Source organism: Mastigoproctus giganteus, chromosome 6, assembly GCF_048544385.1.
Source record: "Mastigoproctus giganteus isolate SK-2022 chromosome 6, ASM4854438v1, whole genome shotgun sequence".
Taxonomy (NCBI): domain Eukaryota; kingdom Metazoa; phylum Arthropoda; class Arachnida; order Uropygi; family Thelyphonidae; genus Mastigoproctus; species Mastigoproctus giganteus.
In genome coordinates this window covers 190,074,831-190,093,664 of record NC_143580.1, presented here as the reverse complement: position 1 = coordinate 190,093,664, position 18,834 = coordinate 190,074,831, and the positions used below count along the sequence as shown (strand labels likewise).

Here is an 18,834-nt window from a genome sequence, read left to right as displayed (position 1 = left end):
ACCAACTGAAGATGTTACAAACAGCAAATTCAAAATGGGAAGCATTGGAAGCTACTAGGCTATTCATACCAACTAGGAAATATTGTTGAAGATTTAGGCCTAAATGGATGTCAGATGAACTAATTAGACATGTGACAGAGAAGAAAAATGCATGGGATACATATAAAATAACAGGTGACACAGAAGCCTATGATAGATATAAGCTGGTCTGTAAGTAAGTCACAAAGGAGGTTAGGCAGGCGAAGGCAGATTATGAGAAATTTTGGCAAAGGATGCAAAGAGTTCTTTACTTATGTAAACTCTAGAAGGAAAGGGATGAATCAGATTAGTCCACTTGATATTGATGGTTCAACTGTTGATGATACTGCTCAGATAGCTAACAAACTAATGAATATTTTGCATCTACATTCACACGTGAGGTAATTACAGACCTGTTTGTTTAACTTCTGGTCCAGGGAAATCAAAGGAGGCACTTTGCTTGTTAAAGAAGCATTGCAGGATTCAGGGATGGGAATACCAGAGGTGTATTAAATTCTGGCAGTAAGCTAGATAATCTTGTAACAACTGAGAGTATAGTGGAGGAGAAATTGTTGAAGAGAAACATAAGAAAGGCTCCTGGGGTGAATGGAATCTATCCAGTTATATTAAGAAAAATGCATATTTATTTGAATATATATTAAGCAAACCCTTAGCCATATTTATGAGAGCTTCCCTGGACCCTGGGGAGGTACCTATGGACTGGAGATATGCAAATGTGACCCCAATCCACAAAGTAGGATCAAAAGGAGACACAGATAATTACAGACCTATTTGTTTAACTTCTGTTCCAGGGAAATCAATGGAGGCACTTGTGAAAGGAGCATTGCAGGATCATCTAGACAAGACTTCAGTTATAGCTCGGACACAGCATGGGTTTGTTAAGGGGAATTCTTGTCTCACCAATTTGATTGGATACTATGATGTAATCACAAAGGAACTGGATGCAAAGAATAACTTTGATATCGTATATTTGGATCTTAGAAAGGCCTTTTATACTGTTGTGCATGGAAGACTGCTGCACAAATTGAAGCAGTGTGGCATTGGAGGCAAATTGCTGCTATGGATAAAGGAATGGTTGAGTGGAAGAAGACAGAGTGGTAATCAATGGACACTGCTCTTCGTGGACTAATGTTGTTAGTGGAGTCCCTCAGGGTTCAGTTTGGGTCCATTGTTGTTTTCTGTATTTATAAATGATATTGATGATGGTATATCAGGCTTAATGTCCAAGTTTGCAGAAGATATGAAGTTTGGCAGGGTTGTTAATGACAGTACGCTGCTGCAACAGGTCTAGAAAAGTTGAGCAGATGGGCTGAAAGGTGGCAAATGAAGTTTAACATTGGCAAATGTAAAGTACTACATATGGGAAGCAGTAACTCCAGAGTAACATATCAACTTGTGGTACTACACTGACAGTGGTGGAGAATGAAAAGGACCTGGGGGTAATTGTACAGGCAGATACGAAGTTTTCTGAGCAGTGCAGACAGTCTGGAAGAGTAGCTCATGGTGTCTTGTCAATGATATATAGAGGAATTTTTCTAACAGGGATAAGGAGGTGATTATTCCCTTGTATAAGGCAATGGTCAGGCCACACCTAGAGTACTGTATACAGGTCTGGAGGCCTCATTTCAAGAAGGATGTAGAGCTGCTGGAACGAGTACAGAGAAGGGCAACAAGATTAGTGAATGGAACAAGGGATTGCTCTTATGAAGAAAGGCTTAAGTTTTGCAAATTACAGTGTCTGGAGACGAGGCACCTGCGAGGTTATCTGATAGAGGTGTATAAAGCCTTGAATAGTTTGAGCATGCTCAATGCTGATGGGATTCTTCCTCTTGCTCAGAATAATCGCCTGAGAGGGCATAAATTCAAATTGAGGAAAGATGGTTGTAGGATAGATGTGTGGAAGTTTGCCTTTAGCCAGCGGGTGGTTGATTGCTGGAACAAACTTCCAACTGTCGTTGCAGAAGTTGATAGCTTAAATAGATTCAAGGCAGAACTTGACAAACATTTGAAGGGTGTGGATGGGTGAAATAAGGGGTTTTTTTTTTTAAATTTTTTTTTTTATTTTTGGCTGATGCTATATAAACTTGCTTTCTTGTATCATGTACCTTTGCTAATGCTAATGTGTAGGAATATGGTTGTTGTTGTTGATGGGTTAACTCTTTCAATAAGAGATTTAATGAATCATTAGTTATACTGTAGAATATCCATTTTTTTAAATAGATATTAGTGGAAGTACTAATTCTGTGCATAAATTTTGAGAAATAAGTAACACAGAAATCCCTGATTCAAAAATGAATCATCAAATTAACATCATATTAAAGTCTCAGATAGTTGCTCCTTTAGAATGACCGATTTAACAAAATACAATTTGCTCTACAAATAAATTTCTGTTCAGATCTACCCCCTTTTGTGAAACTTTTCTACCATGAAAGTTATCAAAAGCAAAAATTGATCATCCATAACTGATGGCCTATCAGTTAAGAAACAATGGAGTCACTTGTTGAACTTTTTTACCAGTGACTCAATTATGTACTCCTGGGTCTTTTTCGTTCTCCACTATTCTAAGATTGGTACCACACAGTTGGTATGTTAATCTAGGAGTACTACTATCCTACATTTCTCAACATTAAACTCAATCGCCAGTCCTTCTGCCTAATCTTTCTAGATCTTTACTGTTATTATTCACCCTACCAACCATCAAATTAGCATTAGTAGTGGCATATGAAGCAAAAAGCAAGCTTATTAAGCATTACTAAAAGAAAAAAAATATTTAGCCACATGATCTGTATCTTGAAAATTGCAGGTGTGCATAATTCCACTGCAACCACAAGAAATTCCCAGAATATTCTACACATTTTATTGCACCAGTCAAAACTACCTTTAATTATACTATTGTTTTACACACCAAAAAATCATTTGGCAAAATTAACAGGGTTTGAGCATATAATGTGAAAGTGTTCACTGTCCCTTTCCTTCTATACCTACGATGAAATGAGAGGTCCTATACTGTCTCTTTTACTTAGCTATTCACTTTTAGAATTACATGTGCCCATACTGAAAGTCCAGCAACTTCTAAAAGGAGATGGTAACAGTTATTGTAAACAGGACTTCAAAACCAATGATGAAATCCTGATGAATTCTGAAAAGAGAAGATACAATATCATATTATGTTGACAATAAGTTAGGATTCTGTTTGCCTAGTAAGCAATAAAAAGCCATTCAAAAATCTTAAAACATCTTTTCAGCCACTGAATTTTATGTCTGGCTACACTTTGTTAGTGAAAACAAACTTCACCAACTATCACATGTAAACACCCAACTAAATTTTGGTTAATAGTTACTGACGAGGCTAGTGGGAGCCAGATGTGTTCAAAGCCCTAAGTGGATTTTTTTAATTTATTAATTTGAAATTATTGTTTTTCTATATTTTTTTGTGATTTTCTGATTAATTCGATGTATTTATTCTTTACTCGGCCTTTTAATTGCATAGAAAACTGCCGCCGCCATTGTTTACGTATCGATATAGCAGATACTGGAAGTTTCTACGTAACTTGTAGCAGTATAATCATTACCAACAGAGCATTATAAACTATAAATTATAGCACTACTTATTTAACTTGATATGTAGACCATAACGTACAACAGAAATATTCATGGAGCTTTTAGAATCGGTGATTTGGCGTAGATATAGTATCGCAAATAGCTAGCACAAGAGTTTGAACCACATAGGCGGCAATAGATAGTTAAATTTATTATGTATTATAACTACTTATATTTTACAAATGTAACGTTATAACTTAATACATATAACTTACACTTGATACAAGATATGAAATTCATATAATGTTAACTCGGTAGGAGATAAAACTCGATACTGAAATGTGTATATATATAGTGTTATTACAGCATTGGGATATAGGTTTAGTGTAATTTTTAATTGAAGTGAAACTGAATCAAAATCATGCCTCAGACCAGAGCAGCAAAGCAATAGGCTCAAGGTAGTGCTGTGGCTCAGGGGTTAATAGTTGCTGTATCTAGTCGAGGGAACTGAGGTGGGTGGTTGTTCTCTGAATCACAGCCTTTTGAAATGTATTGCTTGTTTGATGTCCGAGGAGCTATCACGAACGGGACATGATATTGCCAAGGGGATGTCTTTGTGTGTGCTCGATGTAAGGAAGTTAGGCAGCATCTCAGCTTTGTTATGGGCCTATATGAGAGCTTGAAGAACAGGGTAGATGCCCTTGAAGGATTTAAATTGTGGGCCCATCAAGCTCTCAGCTGCCTACATCAATGCCAGAGCTTGCACTTGAACATCAGGCAACACAGCGGCAATCCCCAAGGAAGAATGTTCTGGTCTCACAGGAACTAATTGTAGGTATTGCCAGGGAATACATTTTGCAAAAAGGATAGGTCTGCCAGGGGCAAAAGTTGGTGACGTAGAGCAGATATTGTTTAAGGGTGATATTGTTGTACATGGGACTAATGACATTAAGAGTAGGAGAACAGTGGAATTACTTAACAAGTACATGTCTATGTTGAAAAAAAGCTGCAAGTTAGGGTTGAATTTGAAAGTGTCTGCAATTCTGCCCAGACACGATAGGAGGTAGTATATGATGAGAGTCTTGTCAATTTTCTCAGCGCAGTCTGTGCTTGTTAACAGGAGAAGCTGCTTCTACAAGGATGGAATAAACTTAAATAGAAAGGGAGCAATAATAGTTGCTGATGCTATCAAGGCAGTGTTAGGTGAGTCAGAAAACTTCTAAGAGGCATCAAGGAACAAGTAAATATATGGGCTGTGTTAGGGTAGCTAAGAATAAGAACAGGCACATGTATACTTGTGTGTACACCAATGCTAGGAGTTTAGTAAATAAATTTGAGGTGCTGGTCAAAAGATCAAAGGCAGATATTGTTGGGATATCAGAGATGTGGTGTCACACAGATATAAGGAATGCAGAATGGGAATTTTCAAAGTACAATGTGAACAGAAAGGAGGAGGGGTTATGCTGTTAGTTAAGAAACACAAAATCTAAGGAAGCACATCTAGTTGACATGGGTGGACAGTGCAACATCGAGTCAGTGTGGTGTGACATAAGCACCGGGAAAGCAAAACTGAGAGTAAGAGTGTGTTATAGGCCAGATGAGTATAATGAACAATAATGAACTGTACAGTGAGCCAGTAAATCACACTGTCTTATAATGGGGGATTTTAACTTCCCAGATATTGACTGGAACTCACACACACTAGCAAGGCTTTTGTAGATTTATTGGATGAATGTTTTCTGCAGCAAGTTTGAAAGGCAACCAGAGGGAATAATCCTCTTGATCTGATTATCAGTAGCAATTCTTCATGGATTAAGAATCTTTATATGAAGGAACCACTAGGTGGCAGTGATCACAGTGTGCTGTTGTGGGATTTACTCAAAGATGTAACTACCATCAGGTGTAAAGAGAAGGGTTTTTGCTTTCGTAAAAGTGACTAGTGGTCTCAGATAGTTTTTAAATTCTAAACATTGGGACCAATTGATGATGTTACCAACAGCAAATTCTAAATGGGAAGCATTCAAAGAAGTAATCTTGGAAGCTATTAGACTTTTTGCATCTACATTCAAACGAACAAGTCTGTAAGAAAGTGGAGGCCAGAAGCTTATCAAACTCTGGCAGGGAGCTAAATGATTTTGTAATAACTGAGAGCAAAGTGAAGGAGAAATTGTTGAAATTGGACATAAGAAAGGCACCTCAGGTGGATGATATCTATCCAGTTATGTTAAAGGAGGTGGCAAAGGAAGTAAGCAAACCTTTAGACATAATTATGAAACCTTCGTTGGACTCAGGGGAGGTCCCCATAGACTGGAGGTGTGCAAATGTGTCCCCATTTCACAAAGGGTGACATAAGTAATTACAGACTTGTTAGTTTAACTTCTGTACCATGGAAATTCATGGAGGCACTGGTTAAAGAAGCACTGCAGGATCATCTAGACAAGACTGCAGTTATAGTTCAGACAAAGCATGGGTTTCTTAAGGGGATGTCTTAGCTAACCAATTCGATTGGATACTATGATGTGGTCACAAAGGAACTGGAAGCAAAAAATAATTTTGATATCATATACTTGGATTTTAGGAAAGTTTTTGATATTGTTTTACATGGATGACTACTGTACAAATTGGCGCAGTATGGGATTAAAGGCAAATTGCTGCAATGGATAAAGGGATGGTTGAATGGGAGAAGACAGAGAGTGTAATCAATGGACACTGTTCTTTGTGGACTAATGTTATTATTGGAGTTCCTCAGGGTTTCGTGTTGGGTCCATTGTTGTTTTCTGTATTGGTAAGTGATATCAATGTAGATATATCAGATGTCCAAGTTTGCAGACAATACGAATGTTGGCAGGATTGTTAATGACAGTATGCTACTGCAACAAAATTTAGAAAAGTTGATCAGATGGGCTGAGAGGTGGCAACTGAAGTTTAACATTGACAAATATCAAGTACTGCATATGGGCAGCAGTAATCCCAACATAACCTATCAACTGTGTGGTACTACACTCAGAGTGGTAGAGAATGAAAAAGACTTGGTGGTAATTTTCCAGTCTTATGAAGTTTTCTGAACAGTGCACACAATCTGCATGAATAGCTCATGGAGTCTTGTCAATGATCACAGCAGGTATAAGGAGGTGATTAGTCCCTTTTATAAGGCAATGGTCATACCACACCTTGAGTACTGTATACAGGTCTGGGAGGTCTCATTTTAGGAAGGATGCAGAGCTGTTGGAATGAATGCAGAGAAGGGCAATGAGAATGGTGAATGGAATAAAGGGTTGTTCTTATGAAGAAAGGCTTAAGCTGTGCAAATTGAAGTGTCTGGATACTAGGCATCTGCGAGGGGATCTGACTGAGGTGTATAAGGCCTTGAATGGTTTGAGCAAGCTCAATGCTGATGGGATTCTGCCTCTTGTCCAGATTAATTGCCTGAGGGGACATAAATTCAAATTTAGTTAAGACAGTTGTAGAATAGATGTGCAGGTGTTTTGTCTCTAGCCAGTGAATGGTTGATTGCTGAAACAAACTTCCATCTGTCATTGTAGAAGCTGAGAGCTGAAATAAATTCAAGGCAGAACTAGACAAACATTTGCAGTGATTGGATGGGCAAAATGGGAATTTTTTTTTTTTTTTTTTTTTTTTGGCTGATGCTGTATAAGCTTGGCTTTCTTGCATCATGCCTCTACTAATGATAATATTAATTGGGCAAACATGGAGTAAAAAATCAGGAAATAGTTCATATAGGGAAGAGAGGATAAATGTAGAGAGAAGTAGATTGGGAAGACAGAATAAAGAGAAACAACTGAGGGTTAAACAGCATATTTTTTTGCTGCTTAACTCTAAAATATTATTCCCCAGTTTATTTTCATGGGGCAAAATGAAAGTTTTGGTTTTTATACACATCAGTGACTTAGACTATACAACTCTCTTGTGTATTATGTCAAGTGTTTACAGGCAAGTTTGCACATTATGAAGGCTGAAAAACCAGAATAACTAGGAAGTAAAAACCCTACTCCTTAACATGAGTTTGGATAAATACAGCTCTTATTTCTAAAGACTAGAAATCCCTGTGTGACAAACAACTATATTATTATAGAGAATGTGAAATGATGTACATCCACTCAATTTTCCACTACTGAAGAAAAACAAAGTACAGATGGGAGTTACTAAACTCTACTATAATTACAGTCAGTCCTCGTATAGAACGATAGTTGTGTTCCTAGAAACCCTCGTGCAATGCAAAATCATGCAATATAAACAACAGGCCCTATGGAAAAAATAGGGTTAGGTGCTGACCACCCAAGGTTGAACACACATTTGTAACCAAAACATTACCAAACACAATAAATAATCGTAATAAAATACGTAAGTATTTTATTAAGACTATTATATAATAAAATATTGCTAATGCTTTTGCTTCTATTGTAAGCAAACTTGTTTTTTGTTTGATTTTCTATCTAAACAGATGACAGCCGTTCCATCTCTTCCAATTCTTTGTGTCTTAATCTAATGGATTTTAATTACACTTTGAGTTGTTCCTGCTATGAAAGTTGTTTTTATTTTCTCTGCATTCTTTGTAATTCTCGGCGTTGCCTCATTTAGGTCTGTAGCATGTGCAATATCACATAGTCTTTCATTTCGCTTAAAGCGTTTCACAATTTCACATCTTTTCTCTATCGACAGACTGCCCATAAGCCTTACCAGGGAAACCCCGGTGGGCCGGAGGCCGGTGTGATTTTGGCCATAAACCATAGTATGAGGCCACTATTAATTTTCCACTATAAGAATTTTTGACCCAGTCCACCTCTGTTTATCGACATTGCTTTTCTTTTTCTCTCTGAATCTCTAGTGTCTTCACCAGGATGCTTTCTTTTCACACCTTCTAAGTATTTTACTCATTTTTAGGGAATAAAGCATAATTACAAAACGAGGAGGCACGCTTGATACACATAAACAAAGCTGTGCGCGTATAGCAACTGAATAAACTACACCGTAAAGGCAGACACACTATTAAGACACACTAACACCTCACTGGCTCACATTTTACTGAAGCACATTTCTGGGGGTCATCATGATCATCATCAGCCATTTTCAATCCACTGCAGGATGAAGGCCTCTCCAGCAACTTTCCAGTTCCTTCTGTTTTGAGCACTGGCCATCCATTTACTACTCAAAAACTCACAAATTTCATCTATCCATCTCCGCCTTTGTCTTCCAGGTTTTCTTCTAGCTCCTCTTGGGTACCGTTCTGTTAATTTCTTAGTCCATCTATCATCATGTCTTCGAGCTATGTGTCCTGCCCAAGACCATTTTAGTTCTTTAGTTTTGATAAGAATGTCCTTTACTTGAGTTTGCTGCCTAATCCATGTGTTTCTCTTCTTATCTAACAGTCTGATTCCCAATATAATTCATTCTATTCTTCGCTGTGTAGTTCTTAGCTTCTCTTCCATTCTTTTGGTGAGTGCCCAAGTTTCACTTCCATAAGTCATGGTGGGGAGTATACATTGATTCATTATTTTACGTTTCAGACAAACTGGGATATTGCTCTTCAGTATGTGACTATATTTCCTGAATGCTATCCATCCAAAATTTATTCTTCTCTTGACTTCCAGCCATTTATCATTATTACAGCTAATAACTTGTCCCAGATAAGTATGTCTCCACCTTTTCAATTACTGCTCCTTCAATCATTATTTCCCTTTCCGTGGCATACTTGTTCATCATTACTTTTGTTTTAGCCATATTCATCTTTAGTCCAAAATCCTTATTAACTGTGCATAACTGATTAAGATTTTCCTCTAATTCTTTGGGATCGTCGCTTATGACCACAATGTCACCTTCAAATCGTAAATGGTTTAGGTACTCTCCGTTCACATTGACTCCTTTCTGCGACCAGTCTAATCTTCTGAAAGCTTCCACAAGCGCAGCAGTAAACAGCTTCGGAGATATTGTGTCTCCTTGTCGAACTCCTTTCTCGATTTTAAATTTGCTACTGTCTTTGTCTAGTCTAATAAAGGATGTAGCATTCTCATATATTTTCTTCAAAATCATAATATATGGAGTATCTATGCCTTGTCTTTCCAGTGCCCGAAACATTGCCTTATGCTGTATGGAGTCAAATGCCTTTTCATAATCCACAAATTCCAGGCATAACGGTGTTTTATATTCATTTGCTTTCTCCATTAGCTGTGATATTACGTGAAGGTGATCCATAGTTGAGAATCCTGTCCTAAAGCCAGCTTGCTCTTTCGATTGATTCTCATCAAGTTTTCTTTCTAATCTGTTAGTAATGACCCTTGTGAACAACTTGTAGATATGGGATAACAAGCTAATTGGTCTATAATTTCCAATTTCTGATTTATCTCCTTTCTTATGCAGCAAAACTATGATTGCATTATTCCACTGCTTAGGCATCACTTTTCTAATGCACTTTGTGAAGAGCCTTGCCAGTTTTTGTGTTATGTCTCTTCCTCCCAATTTTAACAACTCTACAGTAACTTCATCTTCCCCCGGGGCTTTCCGATTCTTCATTTTCTTCAATGCATGTTCTACCTCATCAGGAAGAATATCGGGTATGTCGTATGTGTTGCTACTTTGCAATCCATGTTCCCCACTGCTGGCATCATTCCCTCGCTCCTTGTATAATTCTCTATAGTAGTCTTCTGCTATTTGAATTATGCGTTCTCTGCTGTTTATAAGTACACCATCACTATTCTTCAGTTTCAGTATCATTTGTCTTTCTGTATTACTGCTCATGGCTGCTGATTTAAATCCTTTGTTTTCCCTTAATGCTTGTTCTACTTTTCTTGTGTTAAATCTTCTTATGTCCTCTCTGAGTCTCTTTCTAATGGCTTTGCATAACTCAGTATACTCAATTTTCTCCCTGTCAGTGTTTTTCTTGCTCTTCATTTGTCGTCTTTGGTTCATCATGACAAGTGTTTCTTGACTAATTTTTTCTTCTTTGGATTTCTGTTTCTCTATAGGTTTCTTGGGCTTTATCACTTTCAGAAATTTGTAATATTCCTTGTCGATATCTTGGTCCTCAGCAGTCTACAGAAGCTCATACTTGTTCTTAAGTTCCAGTATATACTGCTTTTTATTCTCTTCTGTTATCTCAAAGACCTTTGTATTATTTACTCGAGTCAGTTTTTTCCTTTCCTACATCTATATCAAGTGTACATCTTACCATTCTGTGATCACTTCCAACATTTACCTTACTCAGGACGGTAACATCATTCACAATATATCTTCTGTTAGTGAGGATGAAGTCGATTTCATTAGTTGTTAATCCATTTGGACTCTTCCATGTCCACTTTCTGTTCACCCTTTTCTTGAAAAAAGTGTTCATTACTGACAGTCCTTGAGATTCCGCAAATTCCACAAGTCTTTCACCTCTTTTATTTCTTTCACCAATTCCAAAATTTCCTATAATTCCTCTTTCTGCGCTGTTTTGCCTTTTTCCAACCTTAGCATTGAAGTCCCCCATAATAATAGTGTAGTGGGTTTTCTGCTCATCTAGAAGACTCTCAATTTCAGTGTACATTTCTTCAACCTCTTCATCATCATGGCTCGATGTTGGTGCATAAATCATTATAATCTTTAGCTTGTACCTCTTAGAAATCTTGAATATTAGTCTTGACAGCCTTGGTGATGTACTTTTGAATTCCAAAATGTTGTTTTTAAAATCTTTATGGACCAGAAACCCAACTCCACCTTCACTCCTTTCACTGTTTCCATTGGTGTACAGCAGATTTCCACTTGATAAACTTATAAGTGATTAATTTCTTCTTCTTGTTTCAGCCAAACCGATGATATTCCAATTCACATTTTCTAATTCCTTTTCCAGCTCTAATATCCTGTCTTCACCGATGAGTGATCGTACGTTATACCAGGCCAAGTTCAATTTCCGTGCATGGCAGCCTGGTCGTAACCAGAGATTCTTAGCACCCTCTGCTTCCCCTCTGATCATCTCGCTGCCGTAAGACGGTGAGTGAAAGCTGCTGGGGACTGAGGGCCATTTGTATTGTTGTGCTCTCATTGCTGGAGGGTTTGGTCTTTTCCTCTTCACCCTGACCAGGCGTCTTGAAGAGAACCACTCTACACGTTCGTTGTCACCTAAGTGACGTAACAGGGCTTACCATCGAGAAGGTGTGCATGAGTGGATTTTAGGGAGGCAGGCCAACTGGACTTCTCCTAAATCTTCTGTAATAGAGAGATATTGGATCCATCAGTGTTTTAGGCTGAGTGTCTGATAACACACAGGATACCTGTTCCCCTCTAAGCCCCCTGGGGGTTACTACTATAAAACAATAAAAACAATTTCTAGTTGCGTTCCTGCTAGTGGAATCTGTTATAAATTGGTAGTAAACTCGATCTAATTGCATTTGCGATTATACCGATAGCTGGAATTGTGTTGATTTTTACATTATTATGGTGAAATGTGTTTCCCCTTCACTGATATAAAAACATAAATACATTTTCAGAATCTTCTCTTCATTCCTATTGTGTTGCATTCGGTTGGGGTGATTCTGCATTCGACTGCCATTTCCTGTAAACACAAAGGCGAATCGTGCATAAGCGAATTCGGTTCGTGTTATATAAGATATCGTTCCTCTATTTATAAATCGTGTATGATCGAATTCGTGTAGTGTAAACACGTGTTATACGAGGACTGACTGTATTACAGTACAAAAAGATGGTATTTGTAATAGTAACTTAAACCATAATTTGTAAAAATATAATGACAGAAGTTTAAAATTTGTTTATTGTGCAATTGGTAGCTTCAAAGAAGAAATAACTTTAGTACTTTATCTTAAAAAGAAGGACAAACTGGATCAAGCTATAAAAAAAAAAATAATAATAAATAATAGAAAAATAATGATTATTTGGGAACTCTGAGCTAGAACTTTAGAGTAGGCATATCTGGAAAAAATTAGTAACCAAGTTAAAAGGAAACTAAACATATTCATATTAATGGTAATGTAATTCAAAATAAGTCATGGGTGTCAAAATACAAAGATGTAAAAAATAGCACATTCAAAATTTTTCCTAGTTGCTGGCTTAAATAAACATTTAATTTTTATCGCCCTTACTCTAAAGATGCAATTGAAATGATGATCCTCACTCACATACTCCTGTTGGAGCTCCTCCCATATGATTCTTGTCATGAATCACACATGAAAATTTCAGACATATAGATGACTTTAGATAGTGCGAAAAATATACTTCTGAGTCAAGGGCCATTATTTTCAGTGCTATTTTTAAAAAATGTGTGTTTTTTGTGCTACATACACAAAGTGCCAAGACATGGTTATAGAAGGTTAAAAGTGAAAAAAATAAAGAAATTCTGGTAACTTGTGAAATATCATTCTTCTCCTCTTTCTTGGTGATTCCCTTCTACTCTCTCTCTCAGGGTAACTCAGGAATTTTTTTTTGGCTGGTGCAGCATAAGCCTCTGGCTTCCTTGCAACTATATAGCTAACAGTAATAATAATAAAAAGGTTACCCATCACAGGTTCATTTAAGGGTAAAAAGCAGTAAACGTATTAAAACATATGCCCAGTACGTTGTAAAAATTTATAAACAGGTGACATGTCATTGTTGGATAAAAATCTGACTGAGTGTATAAGGCTCAGTCAGATGATTAAAAGCAGTAAAATAAATATCATTAAAACCTGTACAGTCAATTAAAATGTCTCATAGATAAAATATTGTCGCAGGACTCACACTTAGGAATACCATCAGCAAAAAGGAATGTGTCAAATGACTGTCCTATGTGGAGCTGAGCAAGAACAACTTCCTCTATGATTTTTGTACACACTAGACTACCATGGTTTGATTACAGACTTTATCTGATGTAATTTATTAAGTTTGTCCATTTCAGAGTTTTCAATATTCTGTATATGATTTTACATGACTGTTGATGGGTTAGTTATCAACCCAATGATATGATGGATGAGATGTCAACTAACAGTTTCCAAACCATATCTATTGATATATATATACAATACATATAGTTGAAATACAGCTGTATTAATATGATCATTATAAATTACTGATAAAAGGTCAAATATTAATTGTACAAGCATTTTATTCCTTCCCATTTGTAGCAGCATTCTTACAAGGGCTGTATTTGCAGTTTATACAAACAGTAAAAACTGAAAATAAATACAGTAAATTGGAATAAAGACACAACCGGCAACTACCCTGTGTGATTTAACTTCTAAGAAAAACTGTACATATAATCACTGTTCTGTTTTGTTTGTTTCTCCACCAGCAAAAATGCAGTACAAAAAGGATGCAGAAACGTCATATGAATTTATAAACAAATCATACAAGTAGCTTCTACTCTTTTATAAAACTAGTCACTTTTTGAGCACTAACAGAATTCCACTTCTCTCACTAACAAGAACAAAAAAAGTCATCTTTCTTGCACGGCAAAGAATTTTTTTTTTTTTTTTTTTTTTTTTTTTTTTCAATATATATATACACCACCTTTGGTACTAACAGACACAATACCATACAAGTTAATTTCGAGCTCCTGGCAAACAATAGCCAACTAGTACTGATGCACTCTTGATTATACAACACAAAAATACATTGCTCCTAACTACTAGCACTAGCTAGTGGCTACCTTGGAGCTGCTTGATTGTTCATCAGCAATGTCTGTCTGTAAGTTTTGGGAGGCAACTGTGGAGTTCCCCTTGCTGATTGTGTAGTATGCGGAACTATTATGTCCTGATTTCCGTGTTGAGCCACAGAAGTAGAAGGTATCACAGGAGCAGGAAAAGGACAATGGGCACTAGCACTAACACATAAGGAAGACGGACCATTCATCAATGTCTGTGATGAACGTCGTTGAGTAAACTGTGGTGCCGATGGTATATCCACTGTTGAATTCCTTCTAGGAAGAGTAACATCTGGCCATGGTCCTCCAGGAAGTCTGTGTGGATGTGGCAAGTGAGGAATGGAATGCATGCGTGGCAAGGTGCCAGAACCACTCAAGTCTCTCCGAGGAGGCAAAGGAGGTGGGCTAATATCTCTTGGTGGTAGCAATGGTGCATCTGGGGCTTGTTTTGTTCTTGGAGATGTGTCTCCAATAGATGGTTCCCGTTTCCTTCTAGGTGGTAGAGGTGGTGGTGGCAGGGAAGGTGCTGTCAGAGTTAAAGGCGGAGGGGGAGAAATTGAACTGTTGCTGCTGAACAATGGACTTGATGGTAGAGCAACGGAGTTAGAACTAGTAATGCTACTTGCTGCACCTGGTAAAAAAAAAAAAAAAACTAATGTATTTTCTAATAAGGAATTTTTTTTTTTTTCACTTAACAAAAAAAAAATCTGATACAAAAATAGAGATAACATATAACATTATAACTGGAAACTACCATATCTGCCTGAGTATAAGAAACACACACTTTTGGAAAAGTTGCCTAAAATTCTCTTGCATCTTTTCGTTTGAACATATACTAGATGCATGTAGTCTTCTCCCCCCCCCCACTATCAGATCAAATATTGCAGCTCCTATTAACAGCACACCTACTGATGTGGTTACTGCTTAACATATCAGAGTGAAGTCTTGCATATCTCACTAGAACTTAACCTTTATTTCCATGAAAAAAATTTTAAAAAATGAAATCCTTCCTTCCAGAAACTGTTTTTGGTAAAGATTAGAACGAATTACCAAGCAACTCTGCCTTACCTTCAATACATGAGACACCACCTTTGGTACTAAACATTTGCTATCCCCCCCACCTTTCCCCACCAAGATCTACATGTGTAAAAGTGAGCAGCATAATCAGTTCGAAATTACTGGCATTAGAAATAATTTCATTGAACTTATCTGCAACATGTGAAAATTAGTAATCCCTTCTATAAATGAGTCATGTTTCATGCAGTATGGCAGTTTTAAATCATAAATTTATAGTTATAATGAAATGTGTACAAGATAGAAGTTTTTTTACCCTTTTAGCTTCAAACTGAAGTCATATATTAAGCCATTATATATATTCCAATTATGGCTAGCTGAAATATTCCAAAAATAGGGTAGCTGAAAGACATTTTGGTCCTACACCAACCGAGAAAATGATACCTTTACTGTATTTCAAATATATCTGAAAATTTGAAATCTGTATTTCAAATATATGTAAAAAATATTTTTTCAAGGATTATAAATTCTAAGCATGTTTCATCATCTGGCAAATACAGTAATTAACATCAAGGTTAAGATCAATAATACATATTCAGATTGACTTACAGGATACCTACCTGGAGTTACACACAGGTTGTAAAACTTAATGCTTCAGAAAGCAATTATTTAAGAGATACCAGGGGAAGGGGTTTGAAAAGTTCATGGCCTGAGGAGTATGAAAGAGTAGTGGTACAGTGTAAAATATTACTGTACTTAATATATAACACTTCAAATAGTAACCCACCAATTTCATGCAGTTTCAATAATGTCTTTTTTTAATCACAGATCCTGGAGTCAACAAAGTTCTGTAAATGATGGACAATATCAGTCACAATGCAGTCTTCCAATATTTGGGAAAAGGGGAATGTCAAAGGTGATTCATGTAGGTATAGTAATAACATTGGGGGAAGATGCCCCTCCCTATTCCATGGTTAAGAAGTGGGTAGTAAAATTTAAATGAGGGAGAGAGTCTGTAAGATGACTCGCAGTGTAGAAGACCTGCAATGTCCAACACTCCACACATTGACCATGTACATGATCTATGCTACTCACTTATCACCAGATCATGTACATGATCTGGTGATAAGTGGGTAGCATAGATGCATAGTGGCAAAGTTTGTGACCATGGATGATATTTGGGTCCATTTTCAGCCAGAGACAAAGGAACAATCGAAACAGAGGAAACACAGCTCTTCTTCCCCTCCGAAGAAACCAAGTCAATTCCTTCTGCTGGCAAGGTAATGGCATCACCTTGCTAGCAAAGCTATATCAATATCCTTTTGGGATACTGATATAGCTTTGCTAGTTGATTACCATCAGAAAGACCAGACATTCATTGGGCATATTACGCAGATCCTGTGAGGTTGTTGTTATTTGGTTTTTAGGAGCATTAGCAACTAAGGCCATATTGCTCCGGGATATGCGGTGGTCATTCCTTGATCTTTCCGCATACACCGTATTTGGTGGTGATGGGCTTGAACCCCAGTCTAATCAAGAAGCATGTGCTACGCACTGCTGCTCCTTCCCACCTGGCTACGGAGGCGCCCATCCTGTGAGGTGTTTACGTTAAAACACCAAAGAGAAATGCTGAGGAAAACTCAGCAAAGGAGTCTCCTTCGTCAGAACAATACACCTGCTTACAAGTCTGTCACTGCCATGGCTACATTCCATGAGTGCATTTATGAAATCTTGGACCATCCCCTGTTCACCTCATTTAGCTTAATCAGATTTTCAACTATTTCCTAATTCGAAAAAACACTTCTTAAAAAAGTGGAACCCTTGAACAGCATTTTGCACAACAATTTAATTATTTTCTGCAAAATCCATCGATGAACAAGTCTCCTGTCATTAGGCTTTCCTTTTGACTTCATATGGTAGCTTGGATGTTTAGCAATTTAGTGATAACAGGAAAAGTTAAATATCTTTGTACTCAACTCTTCAATAAAATCTTCTGTTGTTAATTGCTTTCCAGTGTATCTCTGTCAGTCAGTATCCATTGCTTGAATTCAATATTATCTTCTGGTTCATTGTTTTCAAAAATATTCTCTAGAAACTTTTTAAATTCATCTATTCCTGGACATTTTTCACACCGATTAAGCATACAATCTTTTGACTCCAAATCACAGACTGTTTTACCAATGAGAACCTTGTAATCACATTCAACAGGACTTGCTGCTAGTATTAACTTGACATTTTGATGGATTGTGCATACACATACAGAATGTGTTCCTGGTGCACCAACTGTGACACCACTTTGGTCAAAGTTCAAAAATTTAGAAAATCCAATGTCAGATCATTTCTATCTCGATGTTATAAACATTTCCTTCAAGATGCTGAGTAGTAGTCGTTTTTGCATTTGCATTTTTATTCCATCTGCATTTCTTTCCAGGGCATATTCAACTAAATTCATCCTCTTCAAAAAATTCCATCACCTTTTGCTTTACTTGCTCAGAAAGCTTTTTTTCCAGGTATGGCCATGATTCCTTCTTTTGCTTTAAGTTTTCTAGCTTTCTTAACCATTCTTTCTGAGACACAACTCTTCCATTGTTTTCTTTATGAACCAACTAACTGGAGCTAGTGTTAATATTTGAAGTATTTCTGAATGACTTGATACCATCAACTTTTCTTTCAATTCTTTCAGCAGCTCATTGTAATCTAAGCAATTTCCACACTGATGATTTGCAATTGGCTCCATGATGTCATTTGGATCCAAGCCACCAATAGATGCAATTTTACTGGCAATTACATCTTGTACTTGACTTGCGTTCCTTTTGGCATAGCCTTGTGAGTCTCTCTTAGCCATTCGCTGAAATTTCAGAGGAAAAATACCAATAGCCATTAAACTTGTGTTCATGCGCTTTGTCATCACGGTCTGATCCAGACAAAGTTGATGTTCCTGTTGCTGCATTTTGGCTGTTTGACTCTTTTCAGCATGATGGGCACAGCTTCTGGCCTGATTTTATGTCTATTTTTGTTAGGTCTTTCAGGTAGTCTGTCCGTTGACAAATCAATCAGTTGTAAACTTTTTTTTCACCATATGATTTTTCTTCTGGAAAGGATTGCAACATGAACGCTGCAAAAATTCAAATTTTGTCAAAAGCAAAGCTTCATGATGTAGATAAATTGTCTTCTTCACCCAGTCTTAATCCACAACATCGACCTATAAGCTGTTGGTCTTCAAATTCAAATTATTTAAATAATTTGAATCCAGTTTTGCGTGTATAGGATAGCACATGACATTTAGAATTATCCCTATGACTGATGGTGTTTAAGTCCAGCTTATCTCCAGCAAAATCTGATTCCATGGCTTTCTGTCAGCTTTGTTTTAATTTAGATGAAATTGATTTACATTTGTTTCAGAAATGATGTTTTTAGACTAAACTAAGGATAGAAACAACTTTCTGATTAAGAAGAAAGCAGTTCATACATCGCTCTAGACGCGGAAGAGAACGGTGGATTTTTGGCTGCTGTAAAGGGATAACTATTTAGATAGTTTTACCGTATTCTTCGTTTATTAACATACTACATTGTGTTTTACAAAGATATTAAATAGGTTTAGTAGCATTTGTTACTTT

The 18,834-nt window shown here is 37.0% G+C and overlaps 1 protein-coding gene across 2 annotated transcripts in view; it reads right to left on the bottom strand.

Annotated features, from left to right (window-relative positions):
* Positions 1-14,070: 14,070 nt before the first annotated feature.
* Sos (Son of sevenless guanine nucleotide exchange factor) overlaps positions 14,071-18,834 on the bottom strand; it is a 669,490-nt gene continuing 664,726 nt past the window's right edge. For both annotated transcript variants that reach the window (XM_090376631.1, XM_090376632.1), the window contains exon 24: positions 14,071-14,834. In XM_090376631.1, the coding sequence (XP_090232757.1) occupies positions 14,206-14,834 (629 nt within the window). In that variant the 3' untranslated portion in view covers positions 14,071-14,205. The remainder of the gene's footprint in view (positions 14,835-18,834) is intronic.